General features: G+C 38.7%; 1 protein-coding gene across 1 annotated transcript in view; it reads right to left on the bottom strand.

The window, feature by feature from the left end:
* CNTNAP2 (contactin associated protein-like 2) overlaps positions 1 to 24612 on the bottom strand; it is a 1206765-nt gene that overhangs the window by 46742 nt on the left and 1135411 nt on the right. The window contains exon 21 of the mRNA XM_010581816.1: positions 19025 to 19118. Coding sequence (XP_010580118.1) covers positions 19025 to 19118 — 94 coding nt within the window. The remainder of the gene's footprint in view (positions 1 to 19024; positions 19119 to 24612) is intronic.

Genomic DNA, 24612 nt, shown 5'->3' with positions numbered 1-24612 from the left:
CAATTTTTTATATTTGGGATTTTTGTGGGTGAGCCCATCTGAAAACTAGAAAAATTTTAAATGAGTATTTTTTCATTTCTCTCCTCTCTACCTCCAGTTCATTACTAACAGGAGAAGTTTGATTCAGGCAGCAGTCTAGATAATAAAGGTGAATGCTAGACTGAGATTACAAGAGCTTAAATTGTAGGAGGACCCTGTCCTTTTGTCTTACAAAATCTATGGCAAATTGGTATGTTTGCCTTAAAAGGCTAGTTGATGTGTTTGTAAACCAGTTAAATAGCAAAGCAGTGAGGTTGGTGGTTAGAGCAGGGGACTTTGTGTCAGCTGCTCAAACTTGAAAGGTCACCATAGGTAGCACTGACCAAACTATCGTGTTCATCAGCTTTCCCCTGCATATGGAGGGGGACAGCAACTTGTCACTAGCTTTGTCCATGATCCTGAACTCCTGTGACTGGAGGTCCAAGAGGATGGAGGTGTGCCAGCACAAAAGTGGATGCTCTCAGTTTGAGATCTGTGAAAACAGCACAGGCTGAAGCCAAATTGTCGCATGCTCGGCTGGGACAGTTGCTCTGCATTTTGGCAGGAGTTTGTTAGTGAGCAGAAGCCAATTCACAATAATTACAAAGGAGCAGACAGGTGAGGTAAAGATGTATTTGCTCATTTGCCTCATGGTCAGGCAGTAAGAACAACTCAAAGAAACAGGAAAAACTGCTACCTTCCATGGACAGATGATCAAATGCAGTTTCCCAAGATGTACATTCCTCCAATCTGGCACCACAGGAGCAGGACAGCCCTGTTTGATCCACAGGCACCTGGTGTCAGCCAGCTGTCTAGCTTATCGACTCTGTTGCTTTGTCACCACCGTTTTGTGCCTCACATCTGTGTTTCTCACAGCTTCTTCCACTCCGCTCCTCAGTCCCTTTGGCTCTTCCCCTTTTTCCTCCCCCTCCAGAGGCATTTATGCAACTTCACAACAAGAACTTGATATTCAGAAGTAAGGTGCCCCTGCTATTTTATTCTCATAGAAAGAAAATTGTCTAAGCAGTTGATAATAATTTCTACTTATTTTTCAAAACGTAGACATTTTTAACAACTTCCATTTGAGCTCTGGAAGAAAGGAGGAAGGGCATACAATTTGCTTATGCTAAGAGCCTGGAGAAAGCTGACCTGCAGAGCTCTGCCATGCTTTACAGACCACACCACAGCTCTGGGCACCCAGACTCTCGGTGGCCGTGAGCCTGTGGGGCACTGAAATGTGGGTGAGCAGAGGGGAGAAGGAGCTGGATCCAGAGCAGCAGGGAGGCAGCGCTCTGAATCCAGCAGCAGGAACAGGGTGCAGCCTGACCTGAGTATCATTGAGATAAAAGCTGCCTGCTGCAAATTTACACGTGAGCTGGAGCCAGAGAAAAACAGGGAGGGTGGTAAAGGGGATTAGTCAGGATGAGGGTGGGAGGAGAAGGGAGATATGGGCTAGGCAAGAAGCCTAGAGCAAGTGTGTGTATGAGAAAAGCTCCGCAAATTGCTTTTGCTTGGGAGAAAGCTAAAGTAATTGTAGCATTATTGAAATGCGGTAGTTTTTAGTCATAAGAGGAGTCCTAAGCCTGCTGCCCTCACATGGAGCTGTGAGGAAGCTCAAAGGCAGGCAGGCTGGGGACTGGGAGACAAATGCAGGGGAACTTGCATACACAAGACTTTGTATATGTCTCCAGTATATTATGATTCGGCTTATGTTTAATTTGGCTTTTAATCAGACTGGACACATTATTATGACAATTATGTAAACAGTAAATTTCTTCAAAAAAATCTAACAGCTATAGATGAATCTTAAGGAAGGACTGGAAACAGCCAGCTCGTAAGTTACAGAAGTGGATTTGGTATGTAAGTGGCATGGACGCCATTGAAAAGCCACAAAACCAGTGCAGAAAGAGCTGTGTAAGCAGCACTGTTGGTAAAGGAATCACACTGGGAATAGAGAATAGTGTCTGAACCCTGTGATGATCAACTTACTAGTTAACTAGTTCCTGGTGGGGGAAACAAGAAAGACGGTAGATCCAGGTCTGAACACAAACTGGTTGTCTGTCAAGCTCACCATGTCCCGCTCTTTCTCCCTGTCCTCCACTCCCTCTCTGACCCCCTCAGAATAAAGTGGAAATGCAACGCAACTCTAACATTTCCCATTTATTTATATTCCTGTACGAGGACAGCGTGTAGCCTATCATCCTCATTCCCGCAAAAAAGTCCTTCATAAATTTAATGCACTGGTTTCAGTGAATTCCTCAGCAGAAAGGACTTGGCACGCTGCAAGCAACACCCAGGTACCAGATGCAATGCAAGCTTAGCGGTCAGCCAGGTATTCCTTCATTCCTGGAGGGGACACTATTACAAAGTCAAGATAACAGTCTTAAGCAATTAAGATATGCTCTATGCATGAACGGAGAGAAATCTGTGGGCTCCTGCAAGCTTGCTGGCCCTTCTTGGAGAGCTGCTGAATAGGCTTCTTTTTCAAGGTAAAGAAAGCACCTGAGAGTATATGCCAGTGTAAAATGCCATTTACTTCAGCTGAGATAAAGCTACAACATCGCTTAAAAATACTGCCTTCTCATTCTGGCACAGGAGCTCGGCAGGGCTGTGTGCCTTGTGAGATGGCTACGTCAGTTCCTTTGCTGTGTGTGGAAATGCCCGTGAGTGTCTGTGCAGGGTGCTGTGGAACAGTGCCTTCCATGGCAGGGCTGTGGGGGCCGAGAGTGGAGGAGGCTAAAGAAGAGAGGCTGCCCAGAAATGTCTCAGGTTCTTGCTGCTGGTGTGCCCTGGGGTAAAGCTGAAAAGCAGCCTTGACTGCAGACAGCTCAGTATCTTGGTGAAAAGGTGCAATTCATTAAAATTTAGACCCATTCTCCAAATGTACTGGTTGCTGTGCCAAAGCAATTCTTATTTCAATATCTCTTCTAGTACTTCAACTCTTCATACTCTAGCACACTGCGTTGACTGGCTTTTTAACTGACAACAATTTATTGAAAAAGAATGACTTTACCAGAGAAAAAAGCAGATCTAGGCAATTGAGAAAATAATTGAGTAGCATCATTTACTGAATGCAAGGGTCCTAGCTTGCCTTTAGCTGAATGGATGCGGGTGATAATTTGAAGAAGAGTGACAACTATCTTGAAGATATTTGAAAAAACCGCTAGCTTTTATATGTGATTCTTGTCATAACAATAATATTTGAGGAAAATCACTACTAGTATTTTTGGACACCAGTTTTTCAAAACAAAACAGGAGCAACAACAATCAAAAAAATTTACCACAGTTGAGGTATAATTACAATGCATGAGATCCATCCTTCATTGATTCATGAAAATGGTTTATTTGATAGGAGTGCTGCAAGCAGGAGGAATGCAGTGACTGCATTTTGTTATTGAATGCATAGGTTAGGACAGTATTACAGCAAGCTAATAAAATTGCAACCAGAAAAAAATGGGAAATTATGGATGAGCTACCATCTTCAAAAGGAGGAAAAAATGTTTGTCAACAATTCCCTCTTTAGAAATGTACCCAAGGGCTGAAATGTAATGATCAAACAACAAATGATTTATAAAAAATGATCCAGAAAGGAAAGCAGTTCAGCCACCTAAGTAATGAAAACTTGACTATAGGCCACACGGCACAGAGCAGCACTGAGCAGAGGTACTTGAGCTGGCTCAGGTATTGGAGGCAAGGTTAGCAGAGCCTCCCAGCTCTGCTAATGATGCCAACGACATCCTTATTGAGGCATCCTACCCAGTGCCATTAGCTCTGCTGAAGTGCAGATTTTCAGGTTTCCTTCAAGATGGGAGTTAGTCCCCAGAGAGGCACAGAACAATAGTAATGTGGTAACCATGATGGGAAGGTGACACCAAGTAGGCACGCAGCTGTGTGCATACAGCTTGGCCACAGCTGCTGAGCTGCTTCCTCACCCTTCCTTTCTGCTGTTCCCATCCCACCAACCCTTGTGGTTGAAGTTTCCATTGCTGATACCCCCTGACCACCTCTCCCCACAGAAGGGACGGCCCTGCAGCCAGTACACCTTTCAGCATGGTCATTAGGGCAGAGGGAGCTCCTACAGCTTTCACCAGCTCACTTTCTGACCCTAGTACTTTCACTCTCCAAAACATGATCAGTTTTGAAAGATTTGATTGCCATCATGAACTTCGTTGCTTTAAAAGACTGTCTGCTTCAACCAGATGAATATTCAAGTGGAGATGATGCTAAATTTTCTGGTAGGAAAAAACCCCTACAAAACTTTTCAATTTTTCCACACTGTCACTTGATATTTCCTATGGGTGGAATAAATGTTTTTCAAATACAGTGATCTAATGTGGAATAAGTTCGTCTTCTAAATTATCTCATGATTAAAACTAAGAACCTTACTTGATACGTATGAAAAGCAGTTCCTTTCACACAATACAGTTGTTATTATCTGAACCACTTACAAAAATATAGGGTGCATTAGAATCAAGTCCTCAAAATGGTCTTTACAGATCATTGCCAAACTTAAATTGTATTGTAGCTGTTGACTGCTATATGTAAACATTTCCCACTTCTCTTGTTCAGTGTGTGCAATTGTGAATTCCTCTTTAAATTAACCCATTAAAGCCTCAGTAGAAACTTTTACTATGAAAACAGCATAAGAAAACCTATATTTAAATGGAACCTATTAGTTATTTTAGCATTATTTTATTTCAGCAAGTTAATGACCATTACAAGCACCTCTGAGGAATCAAGCATCCATGTTAGGGGTGGAACAGCTGACGGACAGAGAATAAAATAATCTACCTACAGCTAATCTCTGAAAGTCATTTGAGGAATAAACCTGAGACTTTCAACTGCCAATTTTTTTCTATACTACTTAAATGAGATGTTGGGGGATATTAACTTAAACAGATCTCACCATGAATTCTAGGGCATTAGAGATGACTGCATGAGGATTATAGTTTTAAATCCTCTAACAGATGTCTGGAGTTTTCACAGCTTGTCTTTTAAACTTTTAAATGAAATTGGATAATCTGAAGATTATCCAAACCCATATTCAACTGTCCACCTTCATATATTCTTTCATTGTATCACTTCCCAGAACTTTCCAGAACAAAACCAGATTTTAAAAATGCTTTGCAATTCTTTAATTACATGCCAGACATCTAAGACTTTATTATTTGAAACAGAGGCAAATACCAATGCACACAGTTCCTTTCCTCTCATCCCTTATTCTAACACATCAGGAAAGAACTCCTAGCTTAAGGGTCTCAGAGGACCTCAGTGGTTGCAGCAGGATTCGAGAGTAGTGAAGAGCATCTTCTTGAGTGCTATGACAAGGACATTGTTGGCATCATTAACTTCCTTAAAAATTCTATAAACATGTACTGTCCAAAAGCCAGAACTGTTCTTTAGGATGTATGTTAATGTGTCTACTGCAGAAGTCACTCAAAATAAAACCAGTTTGCATGACTCAGGGTAATTCAGATTATTTCTAAGCCTGACAGATCACAGATCCGATTACGTTAAGTTTTATTAGTGTCCTGTTTGTCCATATTTAAAGCATGAGAGCAGCATTAACATTAATTAGTAACATTAGAGATACTTGAGAAACTTTTGGTAAAATACAGTATCCCAGCCTATTATCTGGTCATTTTTATTCCACACGGATGAATCACAGATGGGCCTCTGGGCTACACTGAATTAGGGAGAACGAAAGAAACATCACTGTGAACTAGTAGAAAAAATGTTCTTGGCTCAGAACAAAGTTATTCTACTAGGAAAACTGTATTTCTTTAGTGAAAAAAAAAATAATGAAAAAGCATCTTAATAAATGTTCTGACTACTATTACTGCAACATGTAGTATATAAGAATTAGTATAGAGACTGAAATATATTTACATAGCAGCACCTGTATATTACCTTCAGTATTAACTATTAGCTATAGAAGTGCCATGGTGTGTTTGGGGTTAATTCATGGTGTTTTGGTAGGGGTTAATTCATAATTGCAAAAACAAGACCCACATTACAAGAAGGACATAGTTTGGCAAGTTTTAAGTTAGTTTGCACTTGACATTTTCTAGTAGCCATTTATGCTCTCCCAAGAAGCTTCTTCAAAGGATTTAATGGGAAAAATGAAAAAGAGAAAATTAGGCAATAAACTTCATTTTAAAAGAATTCATTACAGTCTTCTGAGAATGTTGTTGCCAGTTCTTTATCCTGCACTGCTGCTCCAAGATTTGTTATGGCTTATAAAGCTTTTGGACATTTTCCTCCTTTATTTCTTTGGGGAATAGAAAAGGAAAGTGCTCAACTGTTACAGTAGTCTTACTAAATGGTAAAAAAAAAGTAATATTTGGATTTGCCTAAGAGAAAGTAAAATGGTTTGAGAAGCTGTATTTGAAGTTCATGTCTGTCTATTTCTCCTGTAACTTTTGCAGTCACCAGGTTTCTGTACTTCTAGATTCAGATCAGTTTTAGCCTCTGATACACTGCTGTACTTTCCCATATGCTCCATATACTCTTTTCATATACAGGAGATGAGTTATCAGAGAGTTCATTAGCCTTTGCATGTCCTTTATTATCTCTAACTCTCATCCTGTGATGCTAGGAAGTCAGCTTTGGCTACTATCTTATTAAATGCATCTTTTTGTCTATGTTTAAATTAGAGGGAAACCCAAGATGTTACCTTTGAAAAATGGAAAGAGAGTCTCTAATTCCTGGTCTAATTAATGCAGAAGTAGTAGACTGTTCCCATCTTCATTTGTCACGTTATTAACTGTCTTGCAAAGAATGCCATGAGAATGTAAAAGCAAGAAACAAACTAGAGGTTGCCATTAGCCAAAGGATGCTGGCAATTATGTTAATTTTATGTTAAGTGAGTATTTAGTGAGTGAAGAAGTACATATTTTTGAATCAAACCAAAATCAACTCAAATTTGGCTGAGAGAGATAAGACAGCTTCATGAATTACACTAGTAGTGTTCTTCCCTGAAGATGTCTTACAGTAAGGGTATTTCTGAGGTGTCTCATCCTCTACATCTCAAGAAATCATTTTCAAATTATTCTAAAAGAAAAAGGTGTTTTTTTGGAGGGGAGGGCATTCTAGCTTGAGTATTTTAATCAATTCATTTTTTCTGACACTCAATGACAAATATGTTTCTCTCACTGGACATTTCTGAAGAACTGTATATATCATGGTGAAACCTTTACACGGTTTGGATTCTGCAACTGGTAAGAAGGATCAGGAGACAATTCTGTTCAACAAGCATTTTTATGTAACAATGAGGCAGCTGACAATCTCTCCAAAATAAAGCAGGGAGGACTGGTAAAATTCTGAACACTCTCTGCAGAAAGCAGAAAATAGGAAGGGGTAACAAAAACAGTGACACTATATGTTATCTTGCTATCAGACTTAATAAAATAAAATATTACCTTTTGGTGGGAGGTTGACTGTAACCTTACTCAACTGCTTCATTTGCAAGTGGAGTACAACCCTGATATTTCAGTAGCTGAGAATCATTGAGATAGATTTATAAGTTCATGTAGTCATAAAGGAGAGATTTCTGTAAAGTGGTGTACTTTTATGGGAGAGGAAACAGGCTTCTCTAAAAAGAAGGTTATAAAGATGTGAGTTTATTCCTGTTGTATTTAAATGAAGTGTTTATGAACTAGCCACTGTACTGCAGATTAAATAGAGTTTTATTATGGCATCTAAATCTAAGGATCAGTAACTGTCATGGCCAATGGCATGACACTGCTACTAATATGTCAGATTTAATATCAGAATAAACAACCAAATTGCAACACAAGGAGCCATTAGTGATATCGACTGTGCTGTAGAAAACCTCTGAATCTAATTCAGGAAGCTATTTAAAAACAATGCTATCCCTAGTACTGTACTGTACTGTACTATCCTATCCTATCCCTGGTACTATATGATACTATATTCTTGAAACTGCTAAAATTTTTGTAAAATGTTATTCAAATAAGACAACATATTTTAATACAAAAAAAAAAAAAAAAGATGACAGAACCTTTTCAAATAACATCAAATAACACACCAGCAAAGACAGTTTCCACGACGTTACCAGGAGCATCTTTCACCACACATGACTTTTCAGAAAAATTTACATCATTCCTGTGTCTTGGTGAAAAATTTTAGCTGTTATAGTAGATGTCCCCATTGAAGACTTGGAGGGTCCAGACAGTTTCCGTCTTTCCCTCCAAAACCCATTCTTTTATTTCTGATCCAGAAAACAATCCAAATTATTAAATAAACCCAATTTGTTTCATTTCCTTAGATATATAAAGGCCTACTTGTTAGACTAGACTGCCTGTATTTTACTGGCTAGTAAACAACTCCTTCCTTCAACAAGGGGCAAGATCTTGCCTTCCCCCCTTTGGTGACTGACTGCCATGTTTCAGCTTGAAACTGTGTCAGTCTGAAACTTATCTGAAATATGTTTCACAATATATGAAATGGCACATGAAAACCTTAGGTGGTGCAAAGATCTAGGTGTATGTTTGTAGCTTGTTAGTGGTGACTGTCTGAGACGCCACGAGCAGCAATGATGGGTTTGGGGTGACTGATTCCCAGTGTCCTCCTCCGAAGAACACCTTAATACCATGCAGATAACCAGGGACAACCAGTCCATGTTGAGTGGTATCACAGCTATATTGCTATGGCAAGTTTTATGTGAGGTCACTGATGCTACTACAACACCTGTTTTATCTACAGCATGGATGTAGCTGAAGCCATTGGAAATGACATGAGCAATCTTTTGAATAAGTTCCTTCTCTGTAGCAACTAAGAGTGTTTTAACTGTTCTCTGAAATACGCAGATGAAGAATACATTACTGTACCTATCAGAAAGGGCTTATTTCAAGAGTGTATATATATAAAGCTTTAAAATTTGCTGGGCAGAAACACTTAAAAATAAGACATCAGTCAGGTTTTTGTTCTGTAATTCAAATAATGAGAGCATTTCCTTTAAAAGAAATGCAAAGTAACCTATGGGCAAAGGTCTGGCTTAACAGCAAAATGTTAAATTATCTTCCCATAATTTATTTCCTTCCCTTTTTTTTTTTTTGTGATAGTAGGAGTTAAGCAAATTATTCACCATTAATAATTTAGCCTATGAATTTATAGTTCTATAAAAGTACCTACAAAAAGATTATCTTATCTTCACATTTATTCATTACTTAATATTGTTTGAGGAACATGCTTACTTTATTATACTATGTCTTGATTATACTTATGCAGAACAGGTGACTTTTTCTTGTGCAAACAACAGCAGCGCAATATAGACTTTACATTCTATATAAGGTCTACTTAAAGCTGTGGATTAAAACACAGTTTAGTAGTGCAAAGATTTTATGTTGAGCCTTTGAACTGAGATAAATTTCATCCTACAAAGCTGTACATCTTAAAACCTATCTGCATGGACAGGTCCAGACTTCTCTGAGAGAATAAAAGCCATCCAGACCTAAGGCAGTTCTGAGCCCCAACATGCAAAGGTGCATTAGTGCAGCACTTTGCTGGGGCAATGGTCCTACTCCCATTTCAGGGTTTATTATTTCAGGTGCAGTAGCACATACCATGAAATTCCTATCTAGGTCACACCCCAGAAGCTCTCACATCCCTTGCCCTTCCCAAGCTTCTCCAGCAATCTGAGCAAACTCTCTCCAGGCTCTAGGAAACCTCTGGTGCCTCCAGCATAAGTGGCCATTGCAGATCAGAAAAGGACATGGGCAACTTCAAAGTAGTGCTGATGGGAGTGAAAACTAGGACAGCTGTTGAGGGAGAGGGTTGACTTGATCCCAGTGATCTTCCAAAACAAGGGACACAAGTCACTTCTCTTGTCTGTCTGACAATCTCTCTGAATCGGACCACAAACTTGGAGGCACAATCTCTTGGAGAGATTATCATTCATCTGACCAAAGATGAGAATTTTAATTGCAATATTTTTGTCAGGCTATGAGTTGTTTTGTTCTGATTTTTTTCCCCACTGCCTTCACTTTCCTAAGTGAAACAAGTGTCAGATAAAACTGAGGGTTTTTTCAGTTGTCAAACGAGTGAATTTTGAATTAGGTATAATTTCTTTATCTGTCCTTACGAGGAATGGCATGTAGATAATCTGCACCCTCAATCAAAATAATCTGGCCAGAATGGATATTTCTACAGCTGTTTCTGATCAAAACATGGGTGCGCATTCATATTATTTTTGAATGTTTCCTATCTGGAGCCATGGGCAGAGGTTGCTCATGTTAGGTAAAATAATGTAAAATTTAAAGACTTGTGCCTTGGCCTAGTAAAGACAATTTTTTTGTCAATTCTGTCTTTCTATTATTTTAGTGGAGATCTATTCTGATTTTTTTTTTCCTTCAAATATATTTGGAGGAAAATTATAACATGCTCTCACTTTCCAGTTCAGGTATGCCTTTGGCTTTCAATTTTCAGATTGTGTAACACTTTGTTTTATGATTTACAAGCCTTGAAGGTGCTCTCAGCTCTCTGATTTTGCTGTCTATGCCATTATAATTTTATAGGGCCAGCAACAGGTTTTATTGATGCTCTTGGTGATCTTGTCATGTTCAGTTCCTCTTTTTGATCCTTTAAAGCAGCTACATTTGAAATAAATTACTACTAGATATTACACAGAACAGGTGAAATAGTTCCTCTCCTGTGGTAGGGAAAAATTGTCTAACTAGGACATGCCACCTTAATAAAATACAGAAGTTAGGAAAAGGTCACCCTAATTACTGAAGTTTAAGTTTTCATTTTATTCCATTATTTTTAAATAGTGTTATCACATGGTTTTTAATGTCAGATAAGACTTGTGCAAATACTCTGTTCAAAATGGCACTAACTAAATTAAATTTTTTTTTTGTCTTTTTTTTTTTTTTTTTTTTTTTTTTTCCCCAGAGCCAATAGATGAATACTTTGGAAAGAACTGTAAAGCAATGGGATTATTTTCTCTGCAAGATTTTGTAGAGCGATTTATATGAAACAATTTTCTGAGACATCTTAAAGCATAAAGGAAAAGAACTTTATAATTTAGGAACTAGGAGACTCTTGCATTCTGTTACAGGCTGGTATGCATGCTAAAAGAGCATAAGGGAAAAAAAAAAGGTAGTTGACCTTCTGGAGCTGTTGAATGCCCACAGATTTGAAGACTAGTAATCAGTAAAGTTTTTTTACAGAGAATAGTGCAATTAGCAAATGAAAGGGCAGCCACCAGCTACAAAGTATGAGATAGGGGCTGAGAGATGAAGAATGACCTGAAGGGTGGGAGTGAAAAGTTAGTGGGAGGAGATGACTCCAGCAAATTTTTAGAAGAGCAGAGCTGGCTATACTCATGACTACTGAGATTACCATAGCATCTAATTTAGTCCAGCTTGTCTGAGGTCTACCCTCTTTGTCTCTGGAGCTGCCAGATGGCCAATACTGCAGCAGCTGAATCCTACAATATTCTGAAAAATGGGAAGAAGATACAGCATGGATGCTGAGAGGCAAACGGTATAAAAGGATATTCTTGGCTTCTCTTCTTTATTTCAGTCCTCAAATGAAAGATAAAATTCACCTGGGCTACCCTCATTTCTGCCTCGTAAGTTATTGGGGTGGAACTGGCAATTCAAAGTGTTTATGGTGTCCCTTCAGATGGGAGGCCTACAGACGGGAAATGTTCCTTTCTGAATAGGGCTTGTATGTAGAATTTCTCAGAGAAACCAGATAGGTCAAAACCTCAGAGATCTGAAAAAAAAAAAATATTTACTTTTACGTTGGCTCTTGTTTTAACTAGAAGAGCTATCGAACATTTCCACCATTACCAGAAACGCTTCAAAGAGTAAGATATGGTCAGATAGACAGATCTGAGGTCAGAGACAGGCAATGTCAAATCCCAGAGGAGTTTCAACCAGGCTGATGCTATTATACAGGAGAAGGAAAATTGTCCAGATGTTATATTTTTGTATGATAATTCATGTGTGACTCGTGCAGGGGAAAGCACATCTTTAATATTCAACTGCTACTGTAGCAGGACGGCTCCTAATTTGACAATATCCATAGGCATTCTCCCTGAGATTACAGTACTGAATGTTAATGCTGGTGCTTAGAAATGGAGTAGTAGGCAGTTACTTTGAAGTAAATTAGTGGATGAATTTACTGCATGCTAGCTATTTTCTTCTCATTATCAGTCAAAGTAGGCTAAGCTACCCTGCACTCAGATTATCTGTCTACACTGCAAAATGAAGGAGAGCCACAGAGCAAACTCAAGCTGTGGAGCCCTGACTGCCACATTGCTAATATATATAATGAGGTGCTAACCTCATGATCATGAGAAGTAGTAGATACATGTCAAAGATGTGTAGTAGAAGAATACTTTTAGATTATTCATAATCTATTTACAGCTCTGCATTATCTTCTAGGATCCAAATTTAAGAGCTTAGCAAAGTACCTTACAGTATCAGAGACCTAATTCTAAACTGGTATTTGATTTGACAATTTCTTTGATTAACATTAACTTCCTATCAGATTACATCATTATCAAGCAGCATACCCAAACTGAGTGCCAATGATGACAATGCCTATGTCCTTCACAGAATTTTTTATCAAGCCTGTCAAAACCCCCTTTTCAATGATGGTAAATGTTCTCAAAGAGATGAGATGTTCATCCTGTGGCATGAAACAAACCCTCTAAGTGATAAACCTCTGCAGTTGTATGGAAACATGGACATTGAAGCTAGTTTTGAAAGTGTAAGATGTTTTTGGTAGGATGAATTATATTGTAGGTAATTTCTTTTATTCAGCTAGAAGTGCTGAAGCATCAAACTGCCAGGCTTGTTCTATGGAAAAGAAAGTATCTTATTTAGTAGTAAAAAATTTTACCTCTTGGAAAAATTGCCATTGTCCCTGCTGGTAGTTCAAAGGATTTTGAACTTTTGCCTCCTATTATTCAGCATCTATTTGTGGAGAGATGCCATGCAAGAAAAAAGCAGTTCCCATTTCTATACCTGACCTAAGGCATGTAAGCAATGTCATTTATCTCCTACTTTTTGTGAAGTTTTTCTACATTCTCTCCTTTGCACACTTGAAACTAATTACTTGGCTAGATGTAAGCTGGTCTTACCTCCTACCAGTCCAAGGCAGTGAATGTCACAATGAATCCAGAAAAATGTCTCCTGACCAGTTTTCACTTTCACCGCACACCCCAGTGAAGAAACAGAGGAACTCCAGCCAGGGAACAATAAAAAGATCCTTTCACTGACACCAGGGAAATAACACAGCTAGAGATGGACGTTCTACCTCTTCTTCTTGAGGAACAGTCTTTTGAGAAAAGACTCCAGGCCCCTGGGGTTGATTTCCAGGATGTCTCTTTAGTTGTAGAGTGATGGCAGCTACTTTTGTAAGAAGGAAGGCAGATCTGAAAGGTATTTCCCTTTTTGCTGCTCTTATTGGAAGTACGTGAAGAACACGAGGGTGAGGCAGAGAAATAAATGGAGCCTACAGAGATTAGCTGCAGGGACAATGGTCAGTTCTGAAATTGGTAACAGGTGTTATAGATTACCTGTATTATGTTCATTGTTTCCAAGTGGATACTTAAGTATTTTTGAAATTATATCATTTGATTTGGAGTGGTTGGTGGAGATGGAAAACAGACAAGGAGCACATTTCCTTTACTTCCCTGCCACTTTCTTAAGAGCAACTCTTGTCTGATCTCAGTGTTTCTGTGCTAAAATATCCTATTAAGAAACTCTCAAATTATTTCTGTTTACCAGAATTATGCTTTTACAAAATCATGTTTAATTATGTGTAGCTAATTCTTTATAAATGCATTTTAAAACCCAAAGAAATACTCCACTTTCAGTAATAAAGTACAGACTATGACATCAGTTCCCTATACAGCAAGTTGACATAACAGAAATGGGTGTAGGTCTTCAGAAAAGATGTGAAGGCAAACCTAAGCACTGCATCCAAACCCACTACACTTAGTGGGAAGATCAAACCTCTGCTCTATTCTACCTCAGTAATGAGTCTCAAGGTGCAGCCTAAATGAGAATGTAGATTCAGATCTGAACTGTGATGTATAACACTTCCTGTCACATTGTCTACTTTTTGTTTTTTCTCTTCATAGCTGGTCATCTAGATAGCCAGCTTTTCCCTCTTACCGCACATGCGTCAGCCACCAAAGCCTAAGTATGTTTAAATAACAGATTAAAGAACTTCCTTGAAACATTAGCAATTCCCTTCTATCTTTTTTTTATAAAATCATTCATTTCTCTAGTGCTATTATTTTTATTACTACACACTCATGTAAAACAGGATTTTTCATTCATTGTCTCCTTCAGCTTTATTTCACACCTCAAATCATACTCCATTTTACCTGGGTGAGAATTATATACTGAATGCCTTTACCTCCAGTTTCCCAGAAGGCTAAAAATATTTTATATCAGTGTTTTTCAAGCCAGTGAACAACTGCGTTTTCTGGAAATTATTTCAGGAAAACAGAAAACACCTCAACTTAAAGAAGAAGAAATGCTCCCTGATTACAACTGCAATTCAATAATTTCTTTTTGTTTCTGATATGACCCTCCTGCTTTACAGAAAATATTGTGAACAGTTAGGAGGCACAGAGCTGTTTTGTCACCATTTTATTAATCAGCCATATTGTTGTAACACCTAGAGCAGAGATTGATGCTGCATTGTGGTAGGTGTTGTACAAGTGATCATTTCTGACTGGCAGCAGATGAGCTATCACAGCAAGCACAGCTGTGGCAGAAGCGGCCGCTCCTATGCAAATAACACTAATAAAAATGGAAATAAGACAGGTGGAAGGTCAGTTTCTTAGTAAGATTGTTCCAGAGTGCTCTTCAAAAACCCATCTATCTTTACAAATAGGGCCTTGCATTCATTTTTGATGACAAATAAGAATTGCATAGTATGGGAACAACAAAAACTGAATGTAACTGATGACAGACTAGCAGTGAAATAGGAGGCTACTCCCATATTGCCCATTTAGAGAATGTGATTGCAGGTCGGTACAAATTGTAACTTGATATACGTATCCAGACCTTCTATTGGAGCTAATCCCTCTGGGCCACTGAAATATGCCTAGCCAGTAAGATGGGAGAATTAGAAGCTTTAAAGATATTGGATTCTGTGTCTACTTTGCCCTTCAAACTGCTGCACTCGTGTAACCATGTTAACTGCTCTTCCCTCATTCAACATTAGTCTGAGATTTGCACAGTAAAGCTGATCAATAGATGTGGTCAGCTGCACAGCAGTTTTACATCAGGAAATCCGTGTCTCTGCAGAGAAGTTCAATTTTTCTTTGGCAGAAAGAATAGAAGGTGGTTTTTTTTCTCTTTAGTTCCAATTTGCTCTTTTGCTTAATAAAATATTCTGTTTTGCAAAGACAGTAACATAAGCAGAGAAGAGGAAGCAAAAGAACCATATTCCCAACCTGCTAATATAATCCTATGATGTTAAAAAATGAAGTATTCAATCGCAGGGGTGTACAATGTATAACAAAAGCATAGAATGGATGACAAATAGCATCTTCAGAAATGGTTGTCTGAGGCTTAAAATCAAGTAGCACAGGAAAACAGAAATATAACCTACCCACAATCACTCCGTCAGGGTTGTCATGGTTTAACCCCAGCCAGCAACTAAGCACCACACAGCTGCCCACTCACTTCCCCCCCTCCCAGTGGGATGGGGGAGAGAATTGGAAGGGAAAAGGTAAAACTCATGGGTTGAGATAAGAACAGTTTAACAGAACAGAAAAGAAGAAACTAATAATGATAATGATAATAATAAAATGACAATAATAAAAAAAAGGATTGGAATATACAAAACATGTGATGCACAGTGCAATTGCTCACCACTTGCCAAATGACACCCAGTTAAGTTAGTTCCTGAGCAGCCGCTCCCCCCCCGAATCCCCCCAGTTTATATACTAGACGTGAGGTCACATGCTATGGAATACCCCGTTGGCCAGTTTGGGTCAGCTGTCCTGGCTGTGTCCTCTCCCAACTTCTTGTGCCCCTCCAGCCTCCTTGCTAGCTGGGCATGAGAAATTGAGAAATCCTTGACTTAGTCTAAAGATTACTTAGCCATAACTGAAAACATCAGTGTGTTATCAACATTCTTCTCATACTAAATCCAAAACATAGCACTATACCAGCTATTAGAAAGAAAATTAACTTTATTCCAGCTGAAACCAGGAAAAGGGCATCCCAAGGCCTTTCCCTGTGCCCAGTCTTTAAGTTAGCAGAGGAGCTGAAGGTGGGCATCAGTGATAGATGTGATTGCTTTATGCTTCCTGATGACAATCTTCAACTGTACCATAGGTACTTATGGGGCAGATATTATCAGGACTATGTTTACTCTTTCAACTTCTAGATATGATACTTGCTTTTAATCGTTCTTGTCAGGTTACCATATTTATAAAGAGTGAGGAGAATACAAATTGTAAGTTCCTAGGTATTTAAAACTTCTCTTATTCCATAACAAAAATCAAATTTTATTCACTGACCTCTGCTATTTTTTTCTTTGTATATGTCTTTATTCTGAAAAAGTCCGTTGAATCCTATGATCAAGCTTCTGACACTAACAGGCAGAATACAGATATTGTCCTGTTACCAAGCTTCATTTCTCATTTGGTAGGATCCAACTGTAGCAGTCAGAGGAGACTTAAAACTCTATTTTCAACCACATACATGACTGCAAATGAGGCAAACGTGAAGTGTTGTGGGTTTAGATCTGTAGGAACAGAACTGGTTTGATAACTGATTTTATTTGGACCTCTCAGGTGGTTATCATGCCTTTCAGTCACTGCCAATATTGAAACAAGTATCCTAGACATGAAAGATCATATCATGGACCCTTTGAGCTGCCCAGTTCTTGCAGCTCCTTTAATCTCCATGAAAGCCTAAAAAAAATTTCAGAATGTGAGTATTTAATCACAGCAAAGAAACCAGCACTAGGACACGGGGTTATGTGGGAGACAGCTGGGTGGACTTTGATTTTGTAGTGCTACCAACCTGCTTAAAAATTCAGCTCAGAAAGTGCAAAGACTAAACCTCCTACCTGTGTCACAGTTTCATCTATGTGGTTACATGACTATGTTGCTAGTTCACCTGCCAGCTCAGGAATTCAAAGGAATAAGAAGTGGTTTCCTTGCAGAGTTCTGACTGCACTTGGGGTATTTTAAATGAGTGTAGTGTAAACGATATTTCTTGCTTTCTTTCATTCTGTGTTTCTTCCATTTTTTCTTTTCACACCAAAGGGTACAGTGCATTGTTTTCCTCTGTGTTTTAGGAGTTTTCCTTTTCTTTCCCTTCACTCTTATTTATCTCTTATGCTGCAGTCTTTTCTCTGTTGTGTGCCTATCTCCATTTTCTCTCTCTCACACTCCTTGTTCAGCCTCCTCCAGAGCATTGCCTGATTAGAATGGCTGGGAAAGCGCCATTTTTAGCTGAATCCAAACATCCATTCAAAAAAGTTAAGCTTATTTACAGGGCTGAGCTGTGGAGGCAGTAGCAAAGGAAACAGAACGTCTCTCGCAAGGAATCCATTATAGGAGATGGACACTGCAACACCCTTCAGCTGATATTTTTGCTGACAATCACCTGGCCGGAAAGGGTCAAGCCCCATTCCTTGCCTGCAGAGTTATTCCAGCTGCTGAATGCTCTGCCTCAAGTCCTCCATCTCCTCACTTTGAATTAACGAATGAAGAAGCCAGCAGCCTGGCTGAGGCAGACAGTCAGCTCCAGTCCAACTGCCCTAATTCAGTGTGGTGAGGTAGGAATGCACCCAGTTTCCAGACATTCACCAAAATCAGACTGCATCGTCTTTTGTATATCTACAGAACTGACTTGGAGAGTACCAGAAAATAGTTCATGTTTCTCTTGCTAACCAACCATTTTAAAGGCTTTTAATTTCCTATTTCACAGAAGTTCAACATGTTAAATTTTAGAAACTAAACAAATGGAAAAGTGTATCTTCAAAAAGTCACATTAGCTATGTGCTTTTCCACTTCAAAAATCAGTGCACGGGGTTCACAGATTACTGCCTTACAACACTAAACAAAGAAAAGTTTACAATTTTCTGGATTAAACCCTTCACTGCAGTTCAAGCAACCCCATCCCTGTACAAAGCACTTAGAGGAAATAATATCAAAACCCTCTTATCTCTGAAAAGGGGAAAAAGCCCTCCTTAAAAGCTGTAAATGTCAGGGGAATAATTGCTTCCTGAAGTGAGTAACCCTGGAAATTCATGTAAGATGCCAGTAGTGGAAAAGCTAAGCAATGGAAAGTAGGATGGCCTGAAAGTAAGGCCAAGACAGTTTAAGATGCATCTGTATTGCCTCCTAAGTTCAGCTGGGGAGCTGGCCAGGAAGCTGCTGCACTGGGAAGTAACGATGAAGTCCATAAAGGGGATGGAAAACGTATAGATGAGTGTTGCTGTAGGTGTTACAGACTTCCAAAGGACCTTGCTGGTGGGCCTCACAGCGAGAAAGTGACAGTTTTGCCAGAGTGATGAGGGACAGTTAGTGCACAAGAGGATGCACTGGGTAAGAAGGCTGACTGCATGGATAAAGGCATTATACAAAGCATATGATAACTTCACAGTGAATGATAATATTCAAATTAACTTCAATATCTCCTCGTAGAAGCAGTGGTCTCAGTGATTTCCTTGTATTCTCTCCACCTGGCACTGAGAGGGTAATGAAATTTCACAAATACAGTATTACAAACGTCTCTTTACCCGTATCTGTCTTTTTCCACGCATTGGGCAGGCAATCACTTATTTGTGTGCACTTCAGCCTATGTGACAAGGTGAACATAACCCTTCCTTTAGGTAACTCCAATATCACCACTTTCTAGTCAAGAATGACATGTGCAGCAAGTGTCCTGCTGCCAACACGACACACATCAATGTCCCACTTGCTTATGGTTTTTAGTATTTTCTGAAAATACCTAAGAAAATAATCAGTTATAAAATGAAATCTTACCTATAACTTTTCCTAGGAATAGTGCCTTTGGGGAATTGAACTGAATGTCAGATGCTGTTGGCAGGCTGTAACTTGTTGGAGGATAGTGATCAAGCTGGGGAAAGAGAAAAGAAATTATGAGTATTTTGAACTGATCTGCCTTCTTACAGCGCTACTGAATCAGGTCTACTCTATGGAGCTTATGCCACCACTTAAAACTCTGTCTGATATGCTCTGCTTTCATTTTGATAAAGGGAAAATAACAGTTAATGCCCGCCCTTCCGTATCTGCCATCTCCACAGTTCCCAAGGTCTGGAAAATACCTATACTGGACATCTGTTTGTTCTGGTTGCTGTAGAATTACTTCAGCTTTTGCTTGTGTGCTTCAATATAATTGCTAAAAAATAACAACAGCATCAGCATCAACAATAAAACGGCTTACTATTTTAATAGAAAATTTCCATTTGGGACCCATGTTACTGCTAAAGCTAGATTTACATAGCTGAGAATTTGAGACTAATGCAGGTGTTGGGCATTGTCCTTTTCTCTCAGAAAGTCATAAATTAATAACACATACTTTTTTTGCACTTCATGTTTATTATTTTCTTGTTGAAATGTTGTTTAATTTAATTGTGATGACACCTATTCATATTTTACCCAATATGACACACCAATCACATTACATTAACATATTTTTTCCCTGGTTTTTAACTATTTAACAGAAAAATGTGAAGAGAGAGGAATAAAATAAATTCCCTATGCTTAGTAATAGCACTATTAAGATAGTTCAATACAGCTCAATAGTTTTGATGTTCACATTTCATAAAGGTAATTGAGGTGAATTTTTATCTTTGTTGTTATTTATTTTCTTGGCTTTACGTGTTTATTACACAGGCTTAAAGAGGGCAGAACAACAATTGTTTATTTTATTCTGGCCTTACCTTGGCACAAATCAGAACAGAAACTTATATATGTGATTTAAGACTTTACAGGGTATAATAGACTGCAGAAGTAATTCTGGAGAAACCGCAACACTAAAGGGCATACAATTTTTTCACATATCTTTTTGCCATATTTCTGATTTCAAAATATGATTATATTGGATTAGTTTGCTTTAATGATACTGCAAATGTTCAATTCAGTGGTTAAAAGTAAATGAATGGCAGATACCATAGAACTGAAGGGCTGAATCCCCTGATACCCTGGAATACTGTGAGCTCATGTACTTGGAAAGCCTACTGATGTCATACCCATGAATCTGCAGAGGCAATCATCTCAAAAAAACTATAACAACTGGAAAAAAGGGGTCCTGTCATTCTTATACTGCCCCATAAAACCTCAAGAAGAGAAATGTATATACATAATAGACAGAAAGGGAAAATGTTCTCTGCAGATGACAAAAGACGTCTAGCAAATACTCATGTTCAGAAATGATTTTTAATTGATCATAACTAGTTTTCACACTGATTATTTAAAATTTGGCCATGAATGTTTATTAGCATGACTGCTGGCTATTTCCCAGTTTTAGACTGTAGACTTTTGAGCTAAATATATGGAAAAACATAGTTCCCTTTTCTTACTCAGAAACTAAGAATTTCCAGTTTGTTTAGAGTATCTTGAACAGCTTTTCTCAGATTTTTAATAAACAGCAGAAATACATATTTTACCTGAAATTAGTTATATAATTTCAGCTAAAAAAGTTATTTTCGAAAGGGTGTGGTGAAGTGAATACAAAGGGTTAAAATACAAACCAGATCTCAACTTTAACCACAGCAGGTCCTACTAAGTACAAACTCCAGTTAAGTGCTTGCTGCTGGTTTCCCTGGTGGAACAGAAATCAGTGTTCCAGCATCCATCTCAAGTGTCAGACCTGTTGTCAATGGGCGCTGCAGGCATATCAGGTGAAAAAGATACTACCTTCTTATTTCAGAAGACAAATAGGAATGGCTCAGAGCTGTCATGGTGTATACCAGTATGGTTATTAAACTAAAGGTATAGACTTTAGAGAGGCATATCAGCAAAAGATTGGTGAAAAGAGTGATCCACAAAACCCTGATTCTCCAGCCTCTCATATGTCAAGAATTTAATCTCATCTAACTTCTTTGCCTGCAGTGGAATTATTTCTGATACATTCTGATTGCACAGGATTCATCTTCTAGGTTCTCCTTTTGTACGTATGACTTAAAATATGCTGACGTAACTCTGATAAAATAATCTGGCGTACTACCACGTACATTGGTATTTGTCGATATCATCGACATTAAAGTTCTTCCTTTTCCAAAATCAATTTGGAGCAATGTTTAAATATTTATTTTTATTGTGACTTGGAATCTGAGCAGTGGGGTTGATCAGATCATCATTAATCTGATAAGATACTAATAAGTCATAAAAATCATCATCAATCTATCATTTCATTTATCAATGTATTGTGGGTATGCTAGAGCTATAGCCATGGTCTGGGTGTCCACTATCAGAGTTAACTATTAGGAAAAAGTAATAAAAAGGTCATCCCTGCCTAATGTACAGGCTGCCTCTACCTGAGAATGCTAATTGTGTCTGCAGGACATACCTGAAAATGAAAAGTCAGTTCAAACGATGAATCACTATGAGCGTTTACATGCACAAATACGGAATATCAAATCCTGCCAGCTGTGGTGGGGTGAAACTCCCTTTGTCTTCAGTTAGTGTTCAGGATGTGGAAAAGCTGGTCCATAATGGATTCCCCTGGCAAATCCCTACACAAGCACAGCAGGGAGGCAGAGGCAGACCCATCCATATGCATACCTGCACACTGGAGTCCTCCAGTGGGACTTCTGTGGCAAAGCTCAAAGAGAGAGGCTGCAGCAGGGCATGCCAGTGGTGAAACCATGCAGCCTTCTGGTGCAGCCAAAAAGGAGTCAAAGATATGAGCAGGTGTGCCCCTCTTCCCCCCACCTCGGAACTGTTTAGTTAGCGGTGATCTTGGCCAGATTGAAAGAAATAAATAAACCCTTCCAGTGACCTCATGTCCCCTTGGGACTTCAGTGTGGCAGAGCATACATACCATCGTGGTGCAGAGGCAAAAGATCCTGTCACGCACAGGAGCCAGGGGTGGCAACAAGGAGACTAACGCTGTGTTACATTGCCGGCTCTAACACATACAGCCAGTTTACTGCTTAGGATTATTAGTTTAAACTGAGCTCTTGTACTGAATCGATAACTGAATCAATCCACCTACATAGATTTTCCAGATCTCATTGAAGTCAAGGAAAGATTTCAGAATGGGTTCAGCTATTAACTGTTTAAGGGTTTAACGACTCTGAAGTTTTGGGTTGTTTCGATTCCTGGTTGAAATAAATCTCCATTTAAAAACGGTTGATACTGATTTCCTGGCCTTGCCATCAGCAGGGGCAAGCATTTCTGCTTAGCAATAGAGCCAGCTCCTGCCCCACTGCCAGCTCTGGCATCTCCTGTCCCACGGGGGATGTCCTGCGGGACAAGAGATGCCTGCATTGCTTTCCATGGCCAGCTTTGAGCTACGCCCTTCTCTAATCCTGGCACCTGAAATGGAAAGGTGCACCACCAGACAACAGTGAAGGAAGAGTGAGATTTCTGTGTGCCCACTTTTATTGCTTGTCTTTGTTCGAAACTAGCATTATCTAATAAAAGAAAACTTTTTTTTTTTAGAGACACGTCACCTAGGATTTCTTCTTAGGTCAGCGAGTAAAGGACCAAGCTGAATTCTTTCCAAAGTTGTGCGTGACTGCCATCCAGTGGGTGCTCAAGTGTAAGCAGCTAGAGCTGAGCAGCCTGCAGCCTTTGTATGAAATACTAGGCTATCAATTCAATGTAAGACACATAATGAAAAAAGAATTACTACTGTCAAATGATATTTGAAAAAAGATATTACATTATTTAATGAAAATTAAATAGAACCTCTGCATACACAGAGGTTGATGTCATGAATTTGTATTAAATTACAGTTTTTAAATTATATTTAAGATTTTTCATTACATCTACTTTTCTTTAAAAACTCATTAATTTCGTTTGAGCTTAATATAAACACACAGTGTGGCTTTGAGCATTACACAGATGAAAGTGGATGGCAGTTTCTGAGGAACTTGCAGTTTCAGTTCTCAAGTCACGTCACACCAGGGCAGACTGTCTTTATCTGAAGTTGCTGCGATTTAAGCAGAAGTTCAAGAAAATGCTATTTCTTTTAAATTACTGTTCGCTTAGATAATAAAACTAATCTTGACAGGAGTGCTGAGATTAACAGACATATCAATGTTGGCAAACATAATGCCTACATCACCTTAGTATTCTTGGGACAAAAAAAAATATAAAAAGATATATATGTAAGGTATATATACATAAGCACACATTATATTAACCCTGTGGATATATCTACAGCTGTATCATTGTCAATCCAGCCTGTGTGTGTGTACTGCTACAAAGCTAAGGTTTTTCTTTATGCTGAAGATATTTTATAAAAAAAAAAAAATTTCAAAATGATATGGAATAATAATGCTGTAAGGCTTAATCTCACACCATCTGAAGTCAATACGCCTTTGCTATTGACTTCAGTAATAACAGGATAAAGAAGGGGCTGTGTTATCATCATGACCAATATAGTATTTCTCTTCTGCTTTATTATGATTTATCACCCGTATTAAATACTTCTCTAGACATGGACAAGGGCTTTTTGTGCTAAGTGCTATAACATTGCATAACAAAAGACAGTTCCTGCTCAAAAATGTCTACAAGGTTAGAATAGACTAGGTGTGAGAGCCCAAGCAAATGACAAGTTGGTGTGCAGGTTTTTAGATGGAGCTCCTCCCGGTGTAGGAGAAAGCAGGAAGTTGACTATGAAAATCAAATAGGATATATTATGACTTCTTATTGGTGAAATATAGATGATTATTCCCCTGCTGAAAGGTTAGGAAAAAAACTTACAAACAATGTTTTTAATATTGTGATATTTGAAAATATTTTCTTTTTTTTTTTTTTAACACAACAGAAAAGGAGCAGATTCAGGTGGCAATTGTGTAATTCCTCAGGCTGATGAAAGCCACTGTTACTGCAATTCAGCTCCTTCCTTAGTGTGGCACTGGTGCTTCACTGATCTTTTTCTCCCAGGTTAGGTCCCTGACCCAGGTTATTGTAGATCAGATCAGAGCCAGAGCAAGGACAAGCCAGAGACTGTAAATGAATAGTAGATCCAGAGAAAAAGGCAGGACCATAAACCCAGCATTTTTTACTGGGTTAGACTGTCACAGACCTGCAGCCTCACTGCTCATCTGGAACACAGGAGGAGGCACATACCTCACCAGCATGATGTGAGGCAAACTTAAGGCTTGCATTGTGCTTTGAGCTCTTCAGATGAAATTTCTATAAAGGTATAGTTAATACTGTTGTAGGAACCACTCCAAATCTCTTTTGTTGGTTTAATGCATTGATTTAGCCTTTTGCAGGTTTTTTTTTTTTTAAATAAATGTCAACTGCAGTCTTTTATGATGAAGTCTCTTTTTGCACAGAGTTGAATTAGAAACATGATCAACATGGGATACAGACACAGAAAAAAACATAGATACATTGCAGAAAAAAATAAAATAAAGGTTTTTTTTCTG

This window comes from Haliaeetus leucocephalus, unplaced genomic scaffold (genome assembly GCF_000737465.1).
Source record: "Haliaeetus leucocephalus isolate CR32 unplaced genomic scaffold, Haliaeetus_leucocephalus-4.0 Scaffold808, whole genome shotgun sequence".
NCBI lineage: Eukaryota > Metazoa > Chordata > Aves > Accipitriformes > Accipitridae > Haliaeetus > Haliaeetus leucocephalus.
This window is presented reverse-complemented; position numbering and strand designations above follow the sequence as displayed.